The 27,245-nt window shown below is 43.5% G+C and overlaps 1 protein-coding gene across 9 annotated transcripts in view; it reads left to right on the top strand.

Annotated features, from left to right (window-relative positions):
• Nucleotides 1-347: 347 nt before the first annotated feature.
• LOC106613970 (vesicle-associated membrane protein 4) overlaps nt 348-27,245 on the top strand; it is a 42,198-nt gene continuing 15,300 nt past the window's right edge. For 2 of the 9 annotated variants that reach the window (XM_014216846.2, XM_045687622.1), the window contains exons 1-5: nt 348-514; nt 2,977-3,025; nt 4,593-4,697; nt 12,390-12,436; nt 12,535-12,585. In XM_014216846.2, coding sequence (XP_014072321.1) covers nt 3,023-3,025; nt 4,593-4,697; nt 12,390-12,436; nt 12,535-12,585 — 206 coding nt within the window. In that variant the 5' untranslated portion in view covers nt 348-514; nt 2,977-3,022. Of the gene's footprint in view, nt 622-2,876; nt 3,026-4,592; nt 4,698-12,389; nt 12,437-12,534; nt 12,586-27,245 lie in introns of all 9 variants that reach the window. The other 7 variants (XM_045687623.1, XM_045687624.1, XM_045687625.1 and 4 more) reach the window with 7 other exon arrangements.

Consider the following 27,245-nt stretch of genomic DNA (forward strand, 5'->3'; position numbering starts at 1 on the left):
AGTGAGTGGAAATGACAAGCGGATGCTTCACATTTATACATCCGGTAAAATATATGTCTCATTGTTTTATCTGTGGCTGTATTCCCTCTAGTAACAGTCGAAATTCGATTTAAGCCAATTAAATACTCTACTAACAAAAAAGCTGTTAGAATAATAAGTGTATGTATGTCCCTTAAGGTCCTTGTGTAATGTGATATTGTACTTCCTAGCCCAATTGTCCTTTGTATATTATTTATATGTACTTGTGTTCCCACATATACTTTCTGTATAGATTGTAGTTAATTAAATAAATCATAAATAAAAACAGTCGCAATTGGTCCGCTCCAGCTTCCTGGTTTGTGGTCAGCTGATCAGAGAGAGCAGGAAGGATTGGAAGAGCATCTCTGTAGCAACCATCCTTTTTTTTTTTACATTTATTTTAGAAAGCGAAATAGAACATTGTGATCCTGTATTTATTAACGAAGATAAACAAAGTTTGTTTGGTCGTCTGTATGCGAGGGTGCGAATCTAGCAGGTAACGTTAGCATTAGTTTGCTAGTTAATGTTTTTTTTCTACAGTGTGAGTATGAAAGTCGTCACCAGCGGCCTGTGTCAGTGTCTGGATAATAATCTTAGCTAACGGTAGGCATCATAACCAAACATATTTGATTCGATTGATAGCTTCATACAATTACGTTGTATTTGTTGAATTCAAGTATTACTGATATTGCTAACGTTACGCTGTTCCCAGCTGGTTGTCATCCTAGTTAGGTGACGTTAGCTAACTAACTACATTTACCATTCACAGAAGACAAATATGTCTGTCTGGCTTTCTCGATATTTCGGATTTAGCAAGCTAGGTACCGTTACTGCAAGATGGCATGGCTCACTCTGTTCTTGATGACGAATTGCTGAGGATAGCTAACGTTAGCTAGTTGGCTGGTGTTACACAATCAGTGTTGTTGATGATAAGGATTACATTGAACCAGTATCTGTGCTTAAGTGGTTCTCTAACGCAAATATACTGGTTCAGGAATACATGGTTATGTCATCAGAGGAGCTGTGTCAGTGTGGAAACTAGATTTTATTTAGTGCTTGCTAGATAATGTAATACATTCAATTCTGTGAGCATCAAATGATAAACTGCAGCTGAGCTGTGTTACAGGGCCGGGTCCGGCTTCATGTCTTAGTGCCAGTCTCTTCCTCCTGTCCATAGACTAGGCTGTGAACTGTGCTTTCAGCCAAATAGAATATCAGAGTTCCACTTCCCTCGACAACAAAAAAACGTTGATCATGGCTGCCTGAACCAGTTGTTTTAGGCTCTCTGTCATTTCCTCATTCCCCTTGTAGCTGATGAGCTTCTGCCATTTAGTCTAGATACTAGGCCTAGGCTATACCCTTTTCAGATGATTCCTGTTTTTTCTAAGCTTGATTTTTAAAGGCACAATCTGTTTCTCTGTCCATAGGGCAATTCCATGCCAGCGTGAGCAGATTATTATAATTTTTTTAAATCTCAGCTTGTTCTGTCAATTCTCACATGTTAACTTAATTGGGAGGAACGATGTTTCAACTGCTTTTTACATTTCTATAACCATTTTTAATAAAATTATGATGAGTGGCCATTTTTAGGCCCATTTTAGACCTGTACATGCCTCCTCTAAGACCCTATGATCTGTGACACGTACATGATACGGACAACATCTTGGTGTCATTATACTCTATATTCAAGAGCACACTATAAGTAGTATGTCGATATACTGGATACTATTTCACATTAATTTATTCAACATCAAAAATATATCTCAAAACTACTACCCTTTTAGATTTAGTTCATTTTAAGACACGTTGTTTGGAACAATATACTATTCAGGTAAATAATGTCCATAGTGGGCTCTCTGCTAATTCTGAAGGTATGGTTAATGTAATTGGCACCACCAACACAGTGAATGGGAAAATGGATTCAAAGGGAACTCTCTCTGCTGATGACTTGCTGAATGTGCAATCCTAAAGGAGGGCTGTGATTGATTAATAACCTATAATGTCGATTTCTATGTTTTAAAATGGGTCGTATCATTAAAAGTACCAGAGGGCTCTGGAAATTTGACAGTTGAAGAGTCTTGTTACAAAAAATGTGGCAAAAAATAGGCAAAATCAGAAAGGGTGGTTTTGAGATTCATATTTTTTTTGTTTGTATTTCAGAATCTATACAAACTCCATATTTGAGAGAACACTATAGAGCCCTCTAACTCAACTCTGGACCTCGAAGCCAGTTCCGCTGCATTTTTTTTCATTGTTCCCCTCTAATCAGGGACTGATTTTAGACCTGGGACACCAGGTGTGTGCAATTAATTACAGAAAACCAGCAGGCTCTGGTCCCTGTAGGGTTAGAGTTGAGTACTTCTGCTATAGAGAGTTTAATGACACCAATATGTTGTCTGTATCGTGTACAGTTCACAGGGTATCATGTACAGGTCATAGGGTCTTACAGGAGGCATGTATAGGTCTAAAAATTTCATGATTTAAAATAAAAATGTTGTGATACAAATGTTTAAAGCATGTTAAACATCCTTCCTCCCAATTAAGTTCCGATGAGAGAATTGCCGGAACAATCTGAGAAACCACAAATATTTTCCCTGGTGTGGAATCGCCCCAATACAATCGAGTGTGAAACTTAACAAACACCCCCCTCTACATCTTGCTCCTCTCATCCCACTCTTCTTCATTGATTTTTTGATGAACGAAACATCTTACCAGAAGTAGATTTTACAGATTGTGCCTTTTTAAAGTGCTTCTTTCAAAGCTGCCTACTTGCATATCTGCAACCCAGATTTGCTTGCTTGGCTTTTCTTTCCTCTTCTTTCCTTTTCTGTGCATCTCTCTCTCTCTCTTCTCTGTAGTTGCCTGAGATAGAGCTCTGACCCCTTCCACTCTCTCCTCTGTTTACCGGAATGTTCCGCTCCTGGCCATGGAACGTCCCTTTACCAACTGCCCTGCCAGAAGGAGACGCTGAGAAAAGCAACAGTTTCAGTCTGAGCTGGATTCAATGGTACATAAGGGGCAGTAGAGATGGGGCTCGGGGTAGAAGCTATGAGGAGAGGTGGGGTGTGTTTAGACAAATTTGTCTAAAATTCTACCTTGAATTTATTCAGTTCAATTCATTAAATCTTTGTCTCCAATGGGCAATTCATGTGCAGCATAAAATAATAAAAACAGCGATGGGTTTGTGGTGGGGAAGTATTTCCTTTTCCATGACTTCTGTGAGGCGGAGCCTTGCCTAGCTCTCTTCTCACCGAAAAGCATTTGGTTTCAGTGGAACCATTTGATGTCTGGCTGTATAACTCACAGGCTGTACAGGAGGCCTTTGTGCCCCACCTAAAACCACTGAACAGCAGGGGTTGTGTTGTATGTTACTGGGGCTGAGTTTGATGCACAGCCAATCAACTGGTTTGGGAAGCGGGATGGTTGAGGCTCGATGGAGGAACAGCATGTTTTCTACTCCGGGCCTCCGAGACAGGATTGAGGGAATAGAGATGGAGACAAGATGAAGAGGTGCAGGCAGCAGTGAGCGGACACAGGAGCCCTCCCCTGAGTGAGCTGGGTTCCACAGCATAGCCAGCCAGCAGAGTTAAATCAAACTCTGCTCCCCATTAAAACTGCTCCCATGTTCCACCCCTCAAAAGGGAACAGGCAGGAGAGAAGAGCAGCTCTGAATAACAACCAGGCCGCCCTGCTGAAGTGGAACATTTAGTCCAACACCACCACCCACGCATAAGTAGGCCTAACTCTCTCACAATTACATCCTGGCAAGCCTGACATAATCCCTACAGTCCTAGGGGTTAGGGGAAATGGTTTAAAAACCAAAATGTTTCTGTTACTAAATATGCTTGTTTAAAAACTCTCTCCTAAATGAGTTCTACGTGTTTTGAAGATTTAAGTGAAGTGTTTAGTTCCTCTCTGCTCTCACACTCTTCATGGTGAGGCCAAGGCTGCAGTTATCGTTATCAGCCTGCAGCACTCACACACACCTCCCAACATGAGCGTGAGGGTCCCCTCTTCACTGCTCTGTTTGCTAAGTGACATATAGACTGATATTGTAAGTAGGCTAGTTGTTTCTGTTTGGTCAGTCCAGTCACAGAAAACTTCACAAACCCAGGACCTAAACCCTTAGAGAGCAATACCTGAGTCTGCAGTGGCTTGGAGAAACTTAGAGAGGAACCAGGACCAGTCATAACTTTGGACAAAAATGTTCACGTCAAAGTGTATAAAAGAGTAATGCATGCAGACCAGCTTTGTCATACTATATATTTAATGTGATAACCAAGCTGGTTTTGAGGCCCACCTGAGTGTGTGCTGTGCGTGTTTGGTATTTGTCTGCCATTGGTATAATGACTGTAGCAGCAGTCTTGAGGGCTTGCTGCAGGCTTTCATTTCCAGCCCATCACTTACACGCCTGATTCTACTAATAAAGAATTATTCTTGATTAGTTTAAACAGATGTTAGTGCTAGGCTGGAGCAAAAGCTTGCACCCCAATAGGACCAGGGTTTCTGCTGAACTGTATCATAAATGTGTGTGTGAGGTTTGTAACAGGTGTGTTTCTCCTCCTGTCCTACAGAGGGAGCCAGAGCGGGAGGAGCAACCTGAAGACGCCATCATGCCTCCCAAATTCAAACGACACCTCAATGATGAAGAGGTCACGGGATCCATATGCAGCGAGAGGGTGAGACACGGGTGGAGGGAGGGATGGAGCAAGGTTCAAGGGTTTTTATTAGTTACATTTACAAAAACATGAAATCTGTTTCCCAAGTGCAAACTCATTTAAGACAGGAATTAAAACCATGGGTGGAGAGAGTGGTTGAGAGCGGGACGTTGCAAGGAGACAGAGAGGGGGAAGGCATCCACGTCCGGCAAGTGGAAATTATCCTAGATATAAGAGACGCAGATGGGTCATGAAAGGAGGGGAACATTGGAAACATAAGGGACAGAGGGATTAAAGAGAGCAAGAGATGGAGGGATGACACTCCAGAGCCCTTTAGCCAAACGTATGTTCTCTGAGGTTCAGAGAAGACTCCCTCCCTCCTCTGTCTCAGGATTGTGTTGTTGTGTAGAGCTGAATTCAAAGAGAAACACAGACTTGCTTCTTGCATACAGATCTGGCATCTTAATTTGATCACCCTTTTGTTGCAGCAAGTTTTCCTCCACAGAAAAAAGCAAATGGGCTTTGTGTTTAACATAAATGCAACAGAAACCCAAATAAACCCTTTCTCTTCATGCAGGGACATGAGTTGAGTCATTAGTTCAGATTCAAGTTATAGAAATTGCATTAAAATGGAGGCTATCTGTTTCCTGCAGGAACGGAATGGCCCAGTCAGATCCTGGTGCTACAGGAATAATTTGGGTCACATTAAGATGCCACATCTGTAACACACACACACACACACACACACACCCCTCTCCATTCTCCTCCCTCCATCCCCCTTCTCTGATATTAGCTCTCAGTCCTCTCCTGGCTCCTGGGATCAGACATCCAGGAGTTGGACAGAGCTGAGCAGTGACATGCAGTCAGATGGCTGGGATGGAACATAGGACCACTCATCAGATAAAGGCTTGTCCTTATGATCATATGGATCACATTTAGTTTGTACAACGCAATTCAAATCAGAGCATACCGGACCTATTTTCTCTCCATATCCCCAGATTCTGACCGCAAGCTCTGAACCTTCTCACCCGGATCATCATAGCTAGCTAGCTGCAATCCGAGTGACTACTCCTGGCTAACGTCTCTGTCCCGACGCAAGCACCAATTAGCCTGGAGCTAGCGCATGCTAGGCCCATCTCCCGGCTAGCTGAAGAGGTCCATCAGCCACTCCTGGGCTACAATACCTGTTTTGCCAACTGGCCTGGACCCCTTTTACTGCCAGTACGGGGTTCGGAACTCCGCCAATTCTTCACGACTGGACTACCGACGTAATCTGCTCGAGGGGGTTACTCAACTGGCTCCTATGTCACAACGTCCCCTGAATGCCCATCTGTTAGCCGCGGCCTGCTAGCTGTCTAGAGCATATCGGACTGTTAGCTAATAGGTCCATCGGCCAATTTGTCGTGCCACTATTCCTATTTTGCCAATCGGCCTGGGCCCCTCTTACTACACAAAGCCGAGCTTATCCATCACGACTGGACTACCGACGTAATCTGCCCGAGGGTTTTTTTCCAACAGGCCCCTCCGTCGCGACATCCCCTGAATGCCCATCTGCTAGCCTGCTAGCCGCGGCCCGCTAGCTGTCTAGAGCATATTGGACTGTTAGCTGAAGAGATCCATTTGCCAATTGGACTGAACCCCTCTGCTACATGGAACCCTACTAATCCATCACGACTGGTCAATCGACGGAACCGCACGAGGAGGCTAAAACAGGCTTTCCTCCGTCGTGACTTCCCTCTAAGGTCCTTCTGCTAGCTTGCTAGCCACGGCCTGCTAGCTCTCTGAATCGCCGTGTCTCCAGCCAGCCCAACCATTCACTGGACCCTTATGATCACTCGGCTACGCATGCCTCTCCCTAATGTCAATATGCATTGTCCATTACTGTTCTGGTTAGTGATTATTGTTTTATTTCACTGTAGAGCCTCTAGCCCTGCTCAATATGCCTTAACCAACTATTTAGTTCCACCTCCCACATATGTGGTGACATCACCTGGTTTAAATGTTTCTAGAGACAATATCTCTCTCATCATCACTCAATGCCTAGGTTTACCTCCAATGTACTCACATCCTACCATACCTTTGTCTGTACATTATGCCTTGAATCTGTTCTATCACGCACAGAAACCTGCTCCTTTTACTCTCTGTTCTGAACGTACTAGACGACCAGTTCTTATAGCCTTTAGCTGTACCCTTATCCTACTCCTCCTCTGGCGATGTAGAGGTGAATCCAGGACCTGCGGTGCCTAGCTCCACTCCTATTCCCCAGGTGCTCTCATTTGTTGACTTCTGTAACCATAAAAGCCTTGGTTTCATGCATGTTAACATTAGAAGCCTCCTCCCTAAGTTTGTTTTATTTACTGCTTTAGCACACTCTGCCAACCCGGATGTCTTAGCCATGTCTGAATCCTGGCTTAGAAAGACCACCAAAAACCCACAAATGTCCATCCCTAACAATAACATTTTCCACCAAGATAGAACTGCCAAAGGGGGCGTAGTTGCAATCTACTGTAGAGATAGCCTTCAGAGTTCTGTCATACTATCCATTTCTGTACCCAAACAATTTGAGCTTCTACTTTTAAAAATCCACCTTTCCAGAAACAAGTCTCTCACCGTTGCTGCTTGCTATAGACCACCCTCTGCCCCCAGCTGTGCCCTGGACACCATATGTGAATTGATTGCCCCCCATGTATCTTCAGAGCTTGTGCTGCTAGGTGACCTAAACTGGGACATGCTTAACACCCCAGCCATCCTACAATCTAAGCTTGATGCCCTCAATCTCACACAAATTATCAATGAACCTACCAGGAACAACCCCAAATCCGTAAACACGGGCACCCTCATAGATATCAGCCTAACCAACCTGCCCGCCAAATACACCTCTGCTGTTGTCAACCAAGATCTCAGCGATCACTGCCTCATTGCCTGCATCCGTAATGGGTCTGCGGTCAAACGACCGCCCCTCATCACTGTCAAACACTCCCTAAAACACTTCAGCGAGCAGGCCTTTCTAATCGACCTGGCCGGAGTATCCTGGAATGATATTGACCTCATCCCGTTAGTAGAGGATGCCTGGTTATTCTTTAAAAGTGCCTTCCCACCATCTTAAACAAGCATGCTCCATTAAAAAAATGTAGAACCAGGAACAGATATAGCCCTTGGTTCACTCCAGACTTGACTGTCCTTGATCAGCACAAAACATCCTGTGGCGTACTGCATTAGCATCGAATAGCCCCCGTGATATGCAAATTTTCAGGGAAGTTAGGAACCAATATACAGAGGCAGTTAGGAAAGCTAAGCCTAGCTTTTTCAAACAGAAATTTGCATCCTGTAGCACAAACTCAAAAAATGTTCTGGGATGCTGTAAAGTCCATGGAGAATCAGAGCACCTCCTCCCAGCGACCCACTGCACTGAGGCTAGGAAACACTGTCACCACCGATAAATCCACTATAATTGAGAATTTCAACAAGCATTTTTCTACGGCTGGCCATGCTTTCCACCTGGCGACCCCTACCCCGGTCAACTGCCCGGCACCCCCCTTCAGCAACTCGCCCATGCCTCCCCCATTTCTCCTTCACCCAAATCCAGATAGCTGATCTTCTGAAAGAGCTGCAAAATCTGGACCCCTACAAATCACACGGGCTAGACAATCTGGACCCTCTCTTTCTAAAATGATCCACCGCAGTTGTTGCAACCCCTATTACTAGCCTGTTCAACCTCTTTTGTATCGTCTGAGATTCCCAAAGATTGGAAAGCTGCCGCGATCATCCCCCTCTTCAAAGGGGGAGACACTCTAGACCCAAACTGCTACAGACCTATATCTATCCTACCCTGCCTTTCTAAAGTCTTTGAAAGCCAAGTTAACAAACAGATTACCGACCATGTCGAATCCCATACCTTCTCCGCTACGCAATCTGGTTTCAGAGCTGGTCATGGGTGCACCTCAGCCACGCTCAAGGTCCTAAACAATATCATAACCGCCATCGATAAGAGACATTACTGTGCAGCTGTATTCATCGACCTGGCCAAGGCTTTCGACTCTGTCAATCACCACATTCTTATCGACAGTCTCAACAGCCTTGGTGTCTCAAATGACTGCCTCGCCTGGTTCACCAACTACTTCTCTGATAGAGTTCAGTGTGTCATATCGGAGGGCCTGTTGTCTGGACCTCTGGCAGTCTCTATGGGGGTGCCACAGGGTTCAATTCTCAGGCCGACTCTTCTCTGTATACATCAATGACGTCGCTCTTGCTGCTGGTGATTCTCTGATCCACCTCTACGCAGACGACACCATTCTGTATACTTCTGGCCCTTCTTTGGACACGGTGTTAACTAACCTCCAGACGAGCTTCAATGCCATACAACTCTCCTTCCGTTGCCTCCAACTGCTCTTAAATACAAGTAAAACTAAATGCATGCTCTTCATCCGATTGCTGCCCGCCCGTCCAGCATCACTACTCTGGACGGTTCTGACTTAGAATATGTGGACAAATACCTAGGTGTCTGGTTAGACTGTAAACTCTCCTTCCAGACTCACATTAAGCAATTCCAATCCAAAATTAAGTCTAGAGTCTGCTTCCTATTTCGCAACAAAGCATCCTTCACTCATGCTGCCAAACATACCCTCGTAAAACTGACCATCCTACCAATCCTCGGCGATGTCATTTACATTTCTCCAACACTCTACTCAACAAATTGGATGCAGTCTATCACAGTGCCATCCGTTTTGTCACCAAAATCCCATATACTACCCACCATTGCGACCTGTACGCTCTCGTTGGCTGGCTCTCGTTGGCTGGCCCTCGCTTCATTTTCGGCGCCAAACCCACTGGCTCCAGGTCATCTTCAAGTCTCTGCTAGGTAAAGCCCCGTCTTATCTCAGCTCACTGGTCACCATAGCAGCACTCACCCGTAGCACGCGCTCCAGCAGGTATATTTCACTGGTCATCCCCAAAGCCAATTCTTCATTTGGCCGCCTTTCCTTCCAGTTCTCTGCTGCCGATGACTGGAACAAACTGCAAAAATCTCTGAAGCTGGAGACTCATATCTCCTTCACTAGCTTTAAGCACCAGCTGTCAGAGCAGCTCACAGATCACTGCACCTGTACATAGCCCTTCTGTAATATAGCCCATCCAACTACCTCATCCCCATACTGTATTTATTTATTTATCTTGCTCCTTTGCACCCCAGTATCTCTACTTGCACATTCATCTTCTGCACATCAATCACTCCAGTGTTTAATTGGTATATTGTAATTACTTCGCCACCATGGCTTATTTATTGCCTTACCTCTCTTTTCTTACTTCATTTGCACACACTGTATATAGACTTTTTCTACTGTATTATTGACTGTATGTTTGTTTATTCCATGTGTAACTCTGTGTTGTTGTATGTGTCGAACTGCTTTGCTTTATTCTTGCCCAGGTCGCAGTTGTAAATGAGAACTTGTTCTCAACTAGCCTACCTGGTTAAATAAAGGTGAAATAGAATAAATTCCTCTTGTTATCTGAGATATATTTATATACAGTCAGATATACACCAAATATACAAAAGTATGTTGACACCCCTTCAAATTAGTGGATTCGGTTATTTCAGCCACACCCGTTGCTGACAGGTGTATTAAATCGAGCACATAGTCATGCAATCTCCATAGAAAACATTGGCAGTAGAATGGCCTTACTGAACGTCTCTGTGACTTTCAATGTGGCACCTTCATTCCAACAAGTCAGTTCGTCAAATATCTGCCCTGCTAGAGCTGCCCCTGTAAACTCTAAGTGCTGTTATTGTGAAGTGGAAACGTCTAGGAGCAACAACGGCTGAGCCGCGAAGTGGTAGGCCACACAAGCTCACAGAATGGGACCGCCAAGTGCTGAATCGCATAGCACGTAAAAATGGTCTGTCCTCGGTTACGACACTCACTAACTAGTTCCAAACTACCTCTGGAAGCAACATCGGTACAAGAACTGTTCGTCGGGAGCTTCATTAAATGGGTTTCCATGGCCGAGTAACCGCACACAAGCCTAAGATCACCATGCGGTTGGAGTGGTGTAAAGCTCGCCGCCTTTGGACTCTGGAGCAGTGGACACGCTTTCTCTGGCATGATGAATCACGCTTCACCATTTGGCAGTCCGACAGACGAATCTGGGTTTGGCGGATGCCATCAGAACGCTGCCTGCCCCAATGCATAATGCCAACTGTAAAGTTTGGTGGAGGGGGAAAGAGGAGGAACTAAACACTTCACCTAAATCTTTAACGCTACAACATACAATGACATTCTAGACGATTTTATGCTTCCAATTTTGTGGCAACAGTTTTCTGTTTCAGCATGACATTGCCCCCATGCGCAAAGCGAGGTCCATACAGCAAGGGTTTGTCAAGATTGGTGTGGAATAACTTGACTGGCCTGTACAGAGCCCTGACCTCAACCCCATCGAACACTTTCGGGATGAATTGGAATGCCGACTGCGAGCCAGGCATAATCGCCCAACAACAGTGCCCGACTTCACTAATGTTCTTGTGGCTGAATGGAAGCAAGTCCTCTCAGAAATGTTCCAACATCTAGTGGAAAGCCTTTCCAGAAGAGTGGAGGCTGTTATAGCAGCAAAGGAGGGATGAACTCCGTATTCATGCTCATTATTTTTGGAATGGGATGTTCGACGAGCAGATGTCCACATACTTTTGGTCATATGGTGTATTTATGTGTGGGCTCCCGAGTAGCTCAGCGGTCTAAGGCACTGCATCTCAGTGCTAGAGGCGTCACTACAGATCTTGGTTCGATTCCAGGCTGAATCGCAACTGGCCGTGATTGAAGTCCAGTCACATAGGGTGGCGCACAATTGGCCCAGCATCGTCCGGGTTTGGCCGGGGTAGGCCGTCATTGTAAATAAGAATTTGTTCTTAACTAGTTAACAAAATAAAAATATGACTGAGGCTCGATATAGACTTTATGGAGCTCTCTCTGGCATGTTTTTGGGGATTCCTCTCCACTGTTGTTGCCAGACTCTGATAGGTCTGTTATGGTTGTTATGGTCAGAGCCATCGCTTTAGGCCATATCCAACCTGTCCCTGGTGGAATAAGATTGAACAAGGATCTGATATCCCTGATAAGGGTGTGGTTTAGCCCAGTCTGCCAGAGTTAGTTACCTGGTAATGGCTAGTAAAGTCCACACGACAGGAGAAGAATAATAAGCAGAGACATTATGTTTATTCTGTAGCCAACTCTCCACCTGAGAAAGATGTACCATTCCTTCACTGTGATCAGTTTTATACACAGTCTATTATATGGTTTTAACTGAGCTCAGTTTTAACCCATATTTTATATAGGGACTTATATAACTCAATAGAAGAGTCTGTCTTGTTGGAGGTAGGTATATGATGGTTGGTAAGCTGACCTCAGATCAGCCAGTCTCTGGAGGCCTTCACACTACTCAGCTCCTCTTAATAGACTCCATGCTCTAATACACTGTGAAAGGCAAAACAAACAACATTCTCTCTCAAGTAATGTTTATAGCAACAAGACACATAGGAGACCAGCACAACAGAGCAGAAATATATATATTTTTTTATTAGCTTATGTAAACAAAACAGAAAATAGATTAGATGTTGCATGGTTTCTCAATGATCATGTAATTGATTTGATTTGCTACCATGTCATTGTATTCCATATCAGTGGTGGTGTGTCTGACCCCTGACATCTAACCTTTGCCCCCTCACAGAGGAACCTGCTGGAGGAAGACTCTGATGAAGAGGAGGACTTCTTCCTGTGAGTAAACATGAGTGTGTGTGTGTGACTGAATTGACCACCTTTCTTATCCAGTGCTGTGTATGTGGAGCTACAGATTCTTTGTATGTTTCTTTCAGGAGGGGACCAACTGGACCCAGATTTGGAGCTGGAAGTGACAAAATCAGACAGTAAGTGTGTATGCACATTGTGTGTGTGTGTGTGTGTCTTTGGGATGGGGGGCATGAGTCTACACTCTTATATTTGAAATTATGAACGAAAGACGTAATTCAGTTTTTTGTTAATATTTGTTAATTTCCTCTGCTTTTCTGAACCATCAACAAATCTGACTTTTTTTTTTAATGAGTATTTGATCCCCAGCTGATTTTGTACGTTTGCCCACTGACAAAGAAATGATCAGTCTATAATTTTAATGGTAGGTTTATTTGAACAGTGAGAGAGAGAATAACAACAAAAAAATCCAGAAAAACGCATGTCAGAAATGTTATAAATTGATTTGCATTTTAATGAGGGAAATAAGTATTTGGCCCCTCTGCAAAACATGACTTAGTACTTGGTGGCAAAGCCCTTGTTGGCAATCACAGAGGTCAGACGTTTCTTGTAGTTGGCCACCAGGTTTGTACACATCTCAGGAGGGATTTTGTCCCACTTGTCTTTGCAGATCTTCTCCAAGTCATTAAGGTTTCGAGGCTGACGTTTGGCAACTCGAACCTTCAGCTCCCTCCACAGATTTTCTATGGGATTAAGGTCTGGAGACTGGCTAGGCCACTCCAGGACCTTAATGTGCTTCTTCTTGAGCCACTCCTTTGTTGCCTTGGCCGTGTGTTTTGGGTCATTGTCATGCTGGAATACCCATCCACGACCCATTTTCAATGCCCTGGCTGAGGGAAGGAGGTTCTCACCCAAGATTTGATGGTACATGGCCCCGTCCATCGTCCCTTTGATGCAATGAAGTTGTCCTGTCCCCTTAGCAGAAAAACACCCCCAAAGCATAATGTTTCCACCTCCATGTTTGACGGTGGTGATGGTGTTCTTGGGGTTATAGGCAGCATTCCTCCTCCTCCTCCAAACACGGCGAGTTGAGTTGATGCCAAAGAGCTCCATTTTGGTCTCATCTGACCACAACACTTTCACCCAGTTGTCCTCTGAATCATTCAGATGTTGTTTGGCAAACTTCAGACAGGCATGTATATGTGCTTTCTTGAGCAGGGGGACCTTGCGGGCGCTGCAGGATTTCAGTCCTTCACGGCGTAGTGTGTTACCAATTGTTTTCTTGGTGACTATGGTCCCAGCTGCCTTGAGATCATTGACAAGATCCTCCCGTGTAGTTCTGGGCTGATTCCTCACTGTTCTCATGATCATTGCAACTCCACAAGGTGAGATCTTGCATGGAGCCCCAGGCCGAGGGAGGTTGACAGTTATTTTGTGTTTCTTCCATCTGCGAATAATCGCACCAAATGTTGTCACCTTCTCACCAAGCTGCTTGGCGATGGTCTTGTAGCCCATTCCAGCCTTGTGTAGGTCTACAATCTTGTCCCTGACATCCTTGGAGAGCTCTTTGGTCTTGGCCATGGTGGAGAGTTTGGAATCTGATTGATTGATTGCTTCTGTGGACAGGTGTCTTTTATACAGGTAACAAGCTGAGATTAGGAGCACTCCCTTTAAGAGTGTGCTCCTAATCTCAGCTCGTTGCCTGTATAAAAGACACCTGGGAGCCAGAAATCTTTCTGATTGAGAGGGGGTCAAATACTTATTTCCCTCATTAAAATGCAAATCAATTTATAACATTTTTGACATGCGTTTTTCTGGATTTTTTTGTTGTTATTCTGTCTCTCACTGTTCAAATAAACATACCATTAAAATTATAGACTGATCATTTCTTTGTCAGTGGGCAAATGTACAAAATCAGCAGGGGATCAAATACCTTTTTCCCTCACTGTATGTTTCTGTGGAACTGCTGAACACAGTTGATTTAGATGGTTCTGGATATACTGCCTCTTAGTAGTACTGCCTCTTATTGGAACCCTCGCTGATACCAAGGTTGAGGTAATCTTATGGGCAACAGGTGTTCTAGCGATTGACCTGATGTCACCGCCAATGCCCACAGCACATCTGTTCTAGAATCCCAACCCTGCTGCTCTTCCGGTTTGTCTGTTCAGTAACAAATACAAGAGTGGTGATTTCCAGACAGACCCTTGGTGCATCACACCACGTATTGCTTGACATAGTCGGTGCCCTTGAGTTGGTGCTTGGGGCTGTCAAAGACCCCCATATCTGGAGCTCTTGGAGGACAGCTTGGCACAGACCTCGCTGTGTTTCTCCAGGCGGCTGGGATGAAAGCACCGGCCGCAGTGCTCCCATGTCTTCAGCTTGGAGCTGGCCGCACTTATCCCAAATTGATGTTTTGTCTCCACCTGAATGAAGTAATTATCCTAATTTGTTTATTAATTTGGTAAATGTCAAATACATTGAGTTTCCTCAGTCATTATAAATACAACACTACACACATTTAAAATGGTCAAGAATAAAAATCACAAAGTCAACAGAATTATTTCCATCGTGGTCCTCCTCGTTATCAGATGAACAGCTCAGGCACTCTAAAGGCACTTTACACACCATTAAATTGAATAAATGCATCCAAAATACAGTATGTATTTCAAATAGGCCTACATGTGATCACAACAATAAATTAGAAAATGAAATCCATTAAGAAAAGTGTGACTTGCTTCATTCAGCTCTTGGAAGGTATTTTGTGGCAGTGGGTAGGATAGCCTGAACATGTGAACATTAGTTTGGTGTCTCTTGCTTGAACGGTTCAAGAGTTATTACTGTGGGAGGTTATTTTATGCGAATTTCTGAAAGTTTATTTCGTTATAGTTGATAAACGTTTTAAAGAATTTGAAGTTGGGATAGCCTGAACATGTGGAAGTTAGTTTGGTTTCTCTAACTTAAACAGTTCAATATTTTACTGTTGGTGAGTTATTTTATGTACATTTGTAAAGTTATAGTTGATAAACATTTTAAAGAATTTGATGTTCGGATAGCCCGAACATTTTAAAGTTGGTTTGGTGTCTCTAGCTTGAACAGGTCAAGAGTTACTGTTGCTGAGTTATGTTTTTTTTATGCTAATTTATGCAAATGTTTATATATGATAAAGATTCTAAAGAATTTGAAGTTAGGATAGCCTGAATGTTTTAAAGTTGGTCTTGTTTCTTAATTGGCTAAGGAGCAGGACCATTTTGAATAGCTACCTCTGTATTCCTATGGTTCTCATTCAAACCCATGTTTATTTATTTTAAATGGTTGTACTTCAAAAAGGTCTAAATACTATAAAAACTATTTTGACAAGCAATCTAAGTAGGGTCAGTCTGAACATGTCAGCGTTGGTTTGGAGTTGATAGCTTAAATGGTGAAAGAGGAGATGGGTCTAGAATTTTAGATTTCTTTACCATTCTAGTCTATGGCCCTTTTTTTTGCCATTGAAATGCATTGTAATCAATAACAATGAGCTGTTAGCTGATTACATTTAAGTCATTTAGCAGACGCTCTTATCCAGAGCGACTTACAAATTGGTGCATTCACCTTATGATATCCAGTGGAACAACCACTACAATAGTGCATCTAAATCTTTTAAGAGGGGGGGAGGGGGTTAGAAGGATTACTTTATCCTATCCTAGGTATTCCTTAAAGAGGTGGGGTTTCAGGTGTCTCCGGAAGGTGGTGATTGACTCCGCTGTCCTGGCGTCGTGAGGGAGCTTGTTCCACCATTGGGGTGCCAGAGCAGCGAACAGTTTTGACTGGGCTGAGCGGGAACTGTGCTTCCTCAGAGGTAGGGGGGCCAGCAGGCCAGAGGTGGATGAGCGCAGTGCCCTCGTTTGGGTGTAGGGCCTGATCAGAGCCTGAAGGTACGGAGGTGCCGTTCCCCTCACAGCTCCGTAGGCAAGCACCATGGTCTTGTGGCGGATGCGAGCTTCAACTGGAAGCCAGTGGAGGAGCGGGGTGACGTGAGAGAACTTGGGAAGGTTGAACACGACGGGCTGCGGCGTTCTGGATGAGTTGTAGGGGTTTAATGGCACAGGCAGGGAGCCCAGACAACAGCGAGTTGCAGTAATCTAGACGGGAGATGACAAGTGCCTGGATTAGGACCTGCGCCGCTTCCTGTGTGAGGCAGGGTCGTACTCTGCGATATAGCTGATATTAGCTAGTTACTTTTCATCACTCAACACCAACAAACAGTTGTAACTTTTGATTGGTAGCAGATAGGGTTGTGGCGGTCATTCATGAAATCTGTCAGACGATTATTGTCAAGCAAAATACTGCCAGTCTCACACATTTAGCATCTTCAGGCCTCCACACGTACAAGCTGCTGCTGCGTGCCTTTGGAACATCTGCATTTTAACAAGTCTAATAAATCAATTTTAATATAAACCATAACAATAAATTCATTCATTATTTTAGGTAGGTAAAGAAACGTGATATGAAGTTAATGTATTTCAGATGAACAGAATAGGAGTTGGCCGACTACTGTATGTTATCTGGCTATGTGGCAGGCTGTAGGCTTGTTCATTTAGCAGACAAGATATGCTTAGAAGTCCCGTGTCATTATTTTATATGATTTGATAGTAAGAAGAATATAATTGAACTTAGCTGAATAAAATCGAAAGGCTACATTTCCCGTTCTATGAATGCTATATTGAGCGTAAAAGTGATCATTTGGAACCGGTCCTATAGGCTATGCTACATTTAGAGTTATTTGGCAACTTTAGTTGTTAATGATACAAAACATAAGGTTTGATAAGACATTCTATGGGCTGCATGATGCAACTATAGGCTTTTGATGATTTGAGAAAGTCGCAAAAAAAGCTTAGGCTCTGTTCCTTGCATCAGGCTGCACAGCTGTTCTCTCATCAAGTGACCCTATCACCCTTCAGACTGTTCTTAATATTATCTTTACTAATATTTTAAATTAGTTTAGATTTAGAATGGTCCATTATCAAATGGGCAGGGGAAAAAATACGTCAAATGCTTATGCAGTCGAATAGCGAATGGAAGCTGCTTTCCCATCTGTTCGTTAGGGTAGGCTACTCCGGGTATTTCACTCCATGCAGCAACCACTGTTTGTGGAGCATGCAACCTCTCACTGCATGACAGGTGATATTCCGACAAAACTGTATGCCATGGGCTCCCCAACCTTGTTCCTGCAGCTACCAATTGCTTAATTTGGGAAACCAAGTGAAATCTGTCGGGAACGTCGAAAGTAACATGTTTTCACAACGAAACATACTTCATTAAACTGTTGACAGCTACTCTCTCTGCTTGCTTGAGAAAGTAATGAAGGAGAAAGGGGAGGAGATGGAAAATCACGGTGATGATATATTCTGCAGCTAAAGGTAGCCAAATGTGTCACCCTATTAATTATGAAATTATTTTTAAAAGTCCTATTACTAGGCTATTCAAAATCAAATACAAATTCACTATTGTAGGCTAACTCTGTAAGCCACCCTGCACAATCAATGAACCAACAGCATCACCTAGGCCTATACGTTCTCTCTGACTCATGAATAGAAACTTTGAAGTGTCGCATAAGGTAACCAGTTAATCTAGTATTCATAATAATACAGTCCACACTCAAAGGTGATTACTAGAATTTGAATAATTTTGGAGTATAGGCTAGACCAATTAAACATCTTAAATCAGTTTTTAAAATATATATATATATTTCTGTGCTGCATAATATGCATAGGCTATGTTTTGTATAAGGAACTGCACAATCATCATTTTAATATTTTTTCAGTCTTGGGCTCATATATAGGTCTATGTGTATGTATAAGCTCTAATATGTGTATGGGTGTCTTGAATGAATCATTACCTTTTGAAAGCGCTGTCTATCTCGTTGTTAGGCTTTGAAACAACATCCACAATGTTCATGGTTTCCACTGTTTCAATCTGTTGTTGAACTTCTTTCTTCAAATTGATCAATTACAGTGAGGTGAGTTTTAAAAGCACGATAGTGTTTGATGTGGTTTTTGATTGCATTGATGTCAGTGTTTTAAAAGGACAATAGAGCCCTGAGTACCAGGCCATTAGTTAGTTGGATACTACCAACACATGTCCTGAGTGCATAAGAGGAGATTACGGTGAATGGTCACGTGGAATTTTACTGCGGTCATGACTGCCGGCAATACGGTCACCGCAACAGCCCTAGTATCAGATAATTCTGTTCTGATTCCGGATTTGAATAGCAGTGAAGTAGACCAAGATGTCACACACTTAATGTTTTGTCTAAAGTGCTGTGAAAATGGGCAAGAATGTCAGTTGTTTGTAAAAAGTTAGAGAATTTTGTTTATGCGGTTACTAAAACAGCTGTATCGTTAGATTAATAGAATATATTTTTGAACTGATTTCAGATTTGAATCGCAGAGAAATATAGGAATATTTCATATGCTGTAATTTGTGGATAAAGTATCTGATTTGTGTCAAGTTGCATTCACAGTGACTGGAATGTTGGAAGTCATGATGTCACAATGGAAGCTTTAGAATGTTGAAGAAACCCCATAGAAGTGGATGAAGTTTAATAAAAGTTTTTAAAAGTATAAATAGTATCAAAAAGCTGTATACATACACACTATTCCAGACTAGTCTGCCAGTTTTAAAGTTTCTATCTTAAACACTGTAAAGAATAGTATAACTAGGTCAGAAAGTGGTATAATATTTAATGTGGAACTGACAGCATTTTAACTACTTTGCAGATATGAAACAACCAGACATATCAGTAAAAAATATCAAATTCCTAGTTTATGCTTCAAAACCAACTTTATAAGAGGTTTTAAAAATAGGTTATATTTTACTCAAACTTCCATGACGCACACTAAGGCATTGTTGGCAGACTATATGGATGCAGTTCAATGCATGATTCATTTAATTCACCAATAAATTTCTTGGTAGTCCAAAAAATATTGCTATCAGGTTGTAAATCACAGCTGGTCTGACACATTGTTTGCTGCCTCAATGACTTCAGCTGCACTGCTTTCATGTGTCAGATTTACAGCGTACAGCGGAGGGAAAGTGTACAGACACATGCCACAGTCCTAGCTTGGCTACTAAAATGTCGCAGTCTGGCTTTGGTTTTTAAAGCTTGACAATGAATAACCATAAAACTAAACCTGAAACAAAACACCATACAGCAATGCTGCATTCAACTGCACCGGTGAGCCATGCAATGCAAATGTTTAAATGTTACAATAACCTACGTTTTTGTTATTTAGAGTTATTAAATACTTTTTGATTTGAGTCGCAGAATATTATGCAGATCTGCAAGTATAGCAGCAAAGGCTGGACAAATATGATTTCTCTGTTTTTGTTTTAATATGTTAATGATATATACAGCATCCTTATATACATACGTGGACATTATAAAGGAACATAGCAGGCAAGTTCCCATTCAGTTGTGGGTTGGGACAAGCATGCATTGGCAGGCAAGCTGCAGAAGGACGAGCAGGCTACTGTTCCCCATCGTTTATCAGTGCAGTTTTGACGGCAAACTAACTAAAAGGTTTTATAGTGTTTATCTAATGTTCCCTCGTTAGATTTTTTGCCAATCTCGCTCTGGCTAGCATTAGTTGTTGATCTTGTTGATGTGCATAAGCAACTGAGGGCAATAGAACCTGCCTTTTACAGGGTTGTTTGATCAATAGGACTGTGAAGTTTCTAAATGTAGGAGGACACCCGAGGTATTTACAGAAGTCCATTCAGGTGTATTTTGTGGCTTTTGGCGAATATGTTCTAATGATCTAAAGTTGCGCTGTTGCTACTGCCTGTAAACACAGTCCAGTTAAAAGTTAATGATGGCAGGCCTGTAGGTCAGAATCCACCTTTACCAGGAAAATCTCCTGGATGTACTTCTCCACCTTTTGCCTTGAACTGTTCCTTTGCTTTCTTCTCCTCCAAAGCCTGAGTGTCCATCTTGGCTCCACTCTTCATCAGGTTCAATTCCTGGGTGACACTGATCAGCTTGGCCTTCAGATATGCCATCAACTGGTCAGCCTCGTAATAGAAGACTTTCAATATCATCTTATCAGGGCATGTCAGTAGATCCTGTATAGTTAGGGTCTGAGACTTGATTTGAATATGTTTCTTCACGACCTGCCTTCTGAACTTTAAAGCAGGACGCGGGTTGCTCTCTGGTGTGACTGGCCGGAATATCTCCTTCTTGGGACCATTGTTAGGCACAGTGACTGGATCTAATGGAAGGCAATGGCGTCTTGGTGGCCATTTTGGGTCCATGGACTGCCTTCAATGCCTTAGCACTATGGAAGAGGATGTCTTTCACTACACAGGTTTGATACCTTTTGGTCTCGATGGGTCACAGTGGCTTCCGAATGTGAGGAAAACTAGCCTTCCCTGTCTGCTGATATGTTGGAGCTACATGCAGTCCTCAACGAATCCCATTGCAGATGGCACTCTTCTGCTGTACCGTGATTCTGGAAGGAGGATGTAGCTTACTTTCCTCAGTCACAATCTTTTCCACTGCCTTCAAACTGGCAATTTGTTGCAGAGCACTCTTTCTTCAGTCAACTCCAGTACTGGAATTCTGCAGGAAGGATGCGAGGTGTGATGAACCTTCTGGTTGAGCTCAGGAAGCTTCTCGGTGGCCCTGGGTTGAGATGGTGGGGCAGGATGAAGGGAGTTGGTACTGGCAGCACCAAGGTTCCCTATTGAAGCATTGTCTTCTTGTAGCGGCTGCAGGATTCTCCTCAGCATCAATGAGATTGACAGTGTCATCTTTCGCACCTTTTCCTGCAACCTCAAGTTTTTGTCTAGTAACACGTTCTATATTTTATGGTGGTCTGCTGTAATAACTATGTCTCAGGTGGAATCTGAGATTGTCTTCTTGATACTGGTGTTCTATGTTCAGTATTCAGTCCCCATAATGTTCAAAGGGAAAGTTTGGAATGTATTGATCAGTTGTGACATGGCTGGCTCACATAGAATTACAATGACATTCTGTGCTTATGTAGTTGTGATGTCATAATGGACCAATACTGAAAATGGTGAATAATATGACTTACCTGTGTTGAACTGCTTGCCCTCATATTTAAACATGGCACCTTTCATTGAGGGGTAAAGTATTACTGTACTCACTGAAATCATATAACACATTGTATATCAAATTATTTTGGAATATGACAATGGAGTGAGTGTGTGTGTGTGAGCGTATGTGTGCTCCCCACACACACCCCAGCACTGGCAGAGTTCAGACAGAGAGCCCAGCCCACAGACTGTGTTGGTATTAATTAACAGAGTCTAACATTGTTTACCAGAAACATCTGATCCCAACAGAAACACACAGTGTGTTCTGATTATTATGTAACACTACCTTTTTAGTGTTGTTTACATCATTGGGTAGTAAGGCAGCTAGTCTTTGAAGACGTGTAGTGTGTTTTTCCATATTAGCGACAGCAGAACAGAGCAATAGAGAACAGCGCAGGTCATTGTTAAGACGGATTGGCACCAGACTATCCTGTTCCCCTCTCTGGTCACACTGTGATGCTGTTATAAACATAAATAATTAGGCCTAATTAGATCTCAACTCAGGTTCCTGGAAATGTTTGTTTATTTGGTGGGAAGCTAACCCCTGCCCTGCACCCCTCATCCCTCACCCCTGCCCCAGGTCAGATTGTAGTGTGTGTGTGTGTGTTCTGGTGGTGTTTTGATGGTTTTATTCTCCATAGGGACACAGCAGCACACTGAACTCCAGTGATGTGAGGATCTTACATAATCATCAGCCCGGTTTGACTTCTTCACGTTTCCAAAAGAGAAGGACAGATGTTTTCAGAGTCATTGTTTGACTTGTTTTCTCGCAGAGAAGAAAACGTGACTGCATTCTTCTGCAACACATACTCCTTCTTTCCGTGTCCGTGTGTGTGTGTGTGTGTGTGTGTGTGTGTGTGTGTGTGTGTGTGTGTGTGTGTGTGTGTGTGTGTGTGTGTGTGTGTGTGTGTGTGTGTGTGTGTGTGTGTGTGTGTGTGTGTGTGTGTGTGTGTGTTTGTACGTGTACGCACGCCATGGCAGGATCAGCTGGGCACAGGTGAGGGTAGTGGTCAGTCCAAGTGTGGTCCAGGACCGTGTGGGAGGGAGGACGGATATCTACTCTAATTTTATTGATTAGATGTACCGAAATGCTTGTGTTCCTAGCTCTAACAGTGCAGTAATATCTAGCAATGCACAACAATACACACATCTAAAAGTAAAATAACGGAATTAAGAAATATATAACTATTATGAAGAGCATTGTCTGAGTGGTATTGATTAGAATAGAGGAAAACCGGTTCAGGCCCTGCTTCAACCGTGATCTGGCAGAGTTGCTCCACCTCAAGGACACCATTTGGGGAACGGCTCAGCACACGCAAACTCAGGCTGACCGGCTCTCGTTCAGGCAAATGAGAAATAAGTGCACTCAGGGTATCCGGAAGGCCAAAGGTAGTTACTTTAAGGAACAGTACTCTCTCTCTGGGTCTAACCCCAAGAAGTTCTGAAAAATGGTGAAAGACCTGGAGAATAAACCCTTCTCCTCACAGCTGCCCATGTCCCTTATTGTTTGATGTGGTTGTTACTGGCTGAGCTCTTTAATCACCACAACACATTGTCAGGATTCCTATTTGACTCAGCCATGCCTCCTTGCCTGTCCAACACTTCCTAATCCCTCAGCCCTTCTAATGCAACTATCCCTGATGCTCCTCCCTCTTTTTCCCCTGCCCCGCTACACGGTTTCTCCCTGCAGGCAATCACTGAGTCTAAGGTACTAAAAGAACTCCTTAAACTTGACCCCCAAAAAACATCTGGGTCAGATGGTTTACATCCTTTCTTCTATAAGGTTGCAGCCTCTATCATCCCCGAGCCTATCTCTCACCTTTATAACCTGTCTCTGGGGAGGTTCCCAGTGCTTGGTAGGCAGCCACGGTGCATCCTATATTTAAAGGGGGAGATCAAGCTGATCCTAACTGTTATAGGCCAATTTCTATCTTGCCCTGTTTATCTTAGTGGAAAAACGTGTCAATAATCAACTGTCTTGCTTGCTTGATGTCTAGTGTTTTCTCTGGTATGCAATCTGGTTTCCGCTCAGGTTAGAGATGTGTCACTGCAACCTTAAAGGTCCTAAATGATGTCAACTCCGCTCTTGATTCTAAGCAATGTTGTGCTGCTATTTTTATTGACTTGGCCAAAGCTTTTGATACAGTACACTATTCTATTCTTGTGGATCAGCTAAGGAAAATTGGTGTCTCTGAGGGGTCTTTGGCCTGGGTACCCAACTACCTCTCTTAAAGAGTGCAGTGTGTAAAGTAAGAACATCTGCTATCTCGGGCACTGGCTGTCAGCAAGGGAGTACCTCAAGGCTCGATACTAGGCCCCACGCTCCTATCAATTTACATCAACAACATAGCTCAGGCAGTAGGAAGCTCTCTCATCCATTTAATATGCAGATGATAGTCTTAAACTCAGCTGGCCCCTCCCCGGATATTGTGTTAAACGCTCTAAAATAAAGCTTTCTTGACAAATCCCCCCTCCCCCCACCCCCCATCGGTGTGATTAACACCTCTGAGGGTTTAGAGCTTGAGGAAGTCACCTCATACAAGTACTTGGGAATATGGCTAGACAGTACACTGTCCTTCTCAGCACATCTCCAAGCTACAGGCTAAGGTTAAATCTAGACTTCGTTTCCTCTATCGAAATCACAATTAAAAATGTTTTACCCTGTTTTCTACTCAATTTCGTGGTATCCAATTGGTAGTTAGTCTTGTCTCATTGCTGAAACTCCCGTAATGACTCGGGAGAGGCAAAGGTCGAGAGCCGTGCGTCCTCCGAAACACAACCAAGCCACACTGCTTCTTGACACAATGCCCACTTAACCCGGAAGCCAGCCGCACCAATGTGTCAGAGGAAACACCGTGCACCTGGCGACCGTGTCAGCGTGCACTGCACCCGGCCTGCAACAGGAGTCGCTAGTCCGCGATGGGACAAGGACCTCCCTGCTGGCCAAACTCTCCCCTAACCCGGACAACGCTGAGCCAATTGGGTTTCCCAGTTGTGGCTGGCTGCGACTGAGACTGGACTCGAACTCAGAATCTTTAGTGGCACAGTGCCTTAGACCACTGCGCCACTCGGGAGACCTCGCTCCGCTTTCATCCCAGCTGCCAAACTAACCCTCATTCAGATGACCATCCTACCCATGCTAGATTACGGAGATGTAATTTTATAGATCGGCAGGTAAGGGTGCTCTCGACCGGCTATATGTTCTTTACCATTTGGCCATCAGATTTGCCACCAATGCTCCTTATAGGACACATCACTGCATTCTATACTCCTCTGTAAACTGGTCATCTCTGTATACCTGACGCAACACCCAGTGGTTGATGCTTATTTATAAAACAACTTTAGGCCTCACTCCCCCCATCTGAGATACCTACTGCAACCCTCATCCTCCACATTCTCATCCTCCACAACACCCATTCTGCCAGTCACATTCTGCTCCTCTCTTCAGTTAGCTGCAGCTAGCGACTGGAACGAGCTACAAAAAACACTCAAACTCGATTAGTTTTATATTCATCTCTACATTCAAAGACTCATCGACACTGTTACTGACACTTGTGGCTGCTTCACGTGATGTATTGTCTCTACCTTGCCCTTTGTGCTGTTGTCTATGCCTAACAATATTTGTACCATGTTTATGCTGTTAGCATGTTTTGCTGCTACCATGTTGTGTTGCTACCTTGCTGTGTTGTTGTCTTAAGTCTCTCTTTATGTAGTGTTGTGGTGTCTCGTCATGTGTGTTTTGTCCTACATTTATATTTTTAATCAAAGCCCCATCCCCGCAGGAGGCCTTTTGCCTCTTGGTAAGCCGTTAAGAATTTGTTCTTAAATGACTTGCCTAGTTAAATAAAGGTTTAAAAAAATGTATTGGTCCAGAGAATAGGGTGTTTGTGTGTGTGCATCAGTGGAGGCTGCTGAGGGGAGGAGGATGGCTCATAATGGCTGGACTGGAGTATGATGGCTGGTGTGGAGTGAGTGGAATGGTATCAAGCACATACAGAGTAAGATGGCGCCGACAGATATGGCAGCTCTGCTTCTAAGCAACTTTGCAGTATTTTTTTTGTTGTGTGTGTGTGTTATTTCTTACATTATTAACCCAGAAAATGTTTTGTGTTATTACATACAGCTGGAAAGAACTTTTGGATATCAGAGTGGCGGTAACTCACCAGCATTACGACCAGGAATACTACTTTCCCGAATTGAATCCTTTGTACCCCCCAGGGCAATTGAACTTATTCCAGAGGCTGCTCCAAAACACAGCCGGCGGAGAAGAGGCATTCATAGTGGACTTCTAGTCTGACTCAGGAGGCATGCACACCATCCACCGCTTCTGAGTATATTTCTCACTAATGTTCAGTGTCTGGATAATAAAGTAGACAAGCTCAGGGCGAGGATCTCCTTCCAGAGAGACATTAGGGATTGTAACATATACTGTGTTTCACGGAAACGTGGCTCTCTCGGGACACACTGTCCACGTCCATACAGCCAGCTGGGTTCTCAGTACATCACCCAGACAGGAATAAAGAACTCTCCGGGAAGAAGAAAGGCGGGGGGAATCTCATGATTAACTCCTCATGGTGTGATTGTGATAACCTACAGAAACTCAAGTCTTTTTTTTCAACCAATCTAGAATACCTCACAATCAAATGCAGACCGTATTACTTCCCAATAGAATTGTCTTTGTTTATAGTCACAGCCGTATATATTCCCCCTCACGCCGATACCATGACGGCCCTTGTTAGCAGTTGATGTTATTCTTCAATAACACAGACCCCAAAGCAAATCAGGGAGAAAAATTCAAAGATTTAGAGTAACTGTAGTGATGCCACAACACTGCAATGCAGTGTCTTAGACCGCTGCGCGACACATGTAGCTATAAGTCCAGGACTGAAATTCCTCCCGTGTCCCTGACACATTAATCTTCAAAGAAACAACTATTTCCATTGATCACTAATTCCCTCTTGACCTCTAGTCCTCTGCGTTGCGTATTTATCTTTTGAATATTATTACACCCTCAAAGAACTACACTGGACTTTATGCAAACTGTAAACCACATATCCCGAGGCCGCATTTATTGACTCGGGGATTTTAAGAAAGCAAATTTGAGGAAAAAGCTACTGAAGTTCTACCAACACATTGACTGTAGTGCTCGCGCTGGAAAAACATTGGACCACTGCTACTCAACTTTTTTGAAATGCCTACAAGGCTCTCCCCCGCTCTCCCTTCGGCAAATCTTATCACGACTCAATTTTGCTCCTCCCTTCATATAGGCAGAATTAAAACAGGAAGTATCCGTGCTAAGGTCTATTCAACGCTGGTCTGACCAATCGGAATCCACGCTCCAAGATTATTTTGATCACGTGGACTGGGATATGTTCCGGGTAGCCTCTGAGAATAACATTGACGAATACACGGATACAGTGACTGAGTTCATCAGGATGTGTATAGGAGATGTTGTACCCATTGTGACTATTAAAATCTACCCAACCCGAAACTGTGGATAGATGGCAGCATTCGCACAAAACTGAAAGCGTGAACCACCGCATTTAACAATGGCAAGGTGACGGCCAAATACGAACAGTGTAGGTATTCCCTCTGTAAGATAATCAAACAGGCAAAACGTCAGTACAGAGACAAAGTGGAGTTGCATTCCATGGCTCAGACACGAAACGTATGTGGCAGGGTCTACAGACAATCGTAGACTACAAAAGGAAAACAAAACCAGCCACGTTGCGGACACCGA

This window comes from Salmo salar, chromosome ssa10 (assembly GCF_905237065.1).
Source record: "Salmo salar chromosome ssa10, Ssal_v3.1, whole genome shotgun sequence".
NCBI lineage: Eukaryota > Metazoa > Chordata > Actinopteri > Salmoniformes > Salmonidae > Salmo > Salmo salar.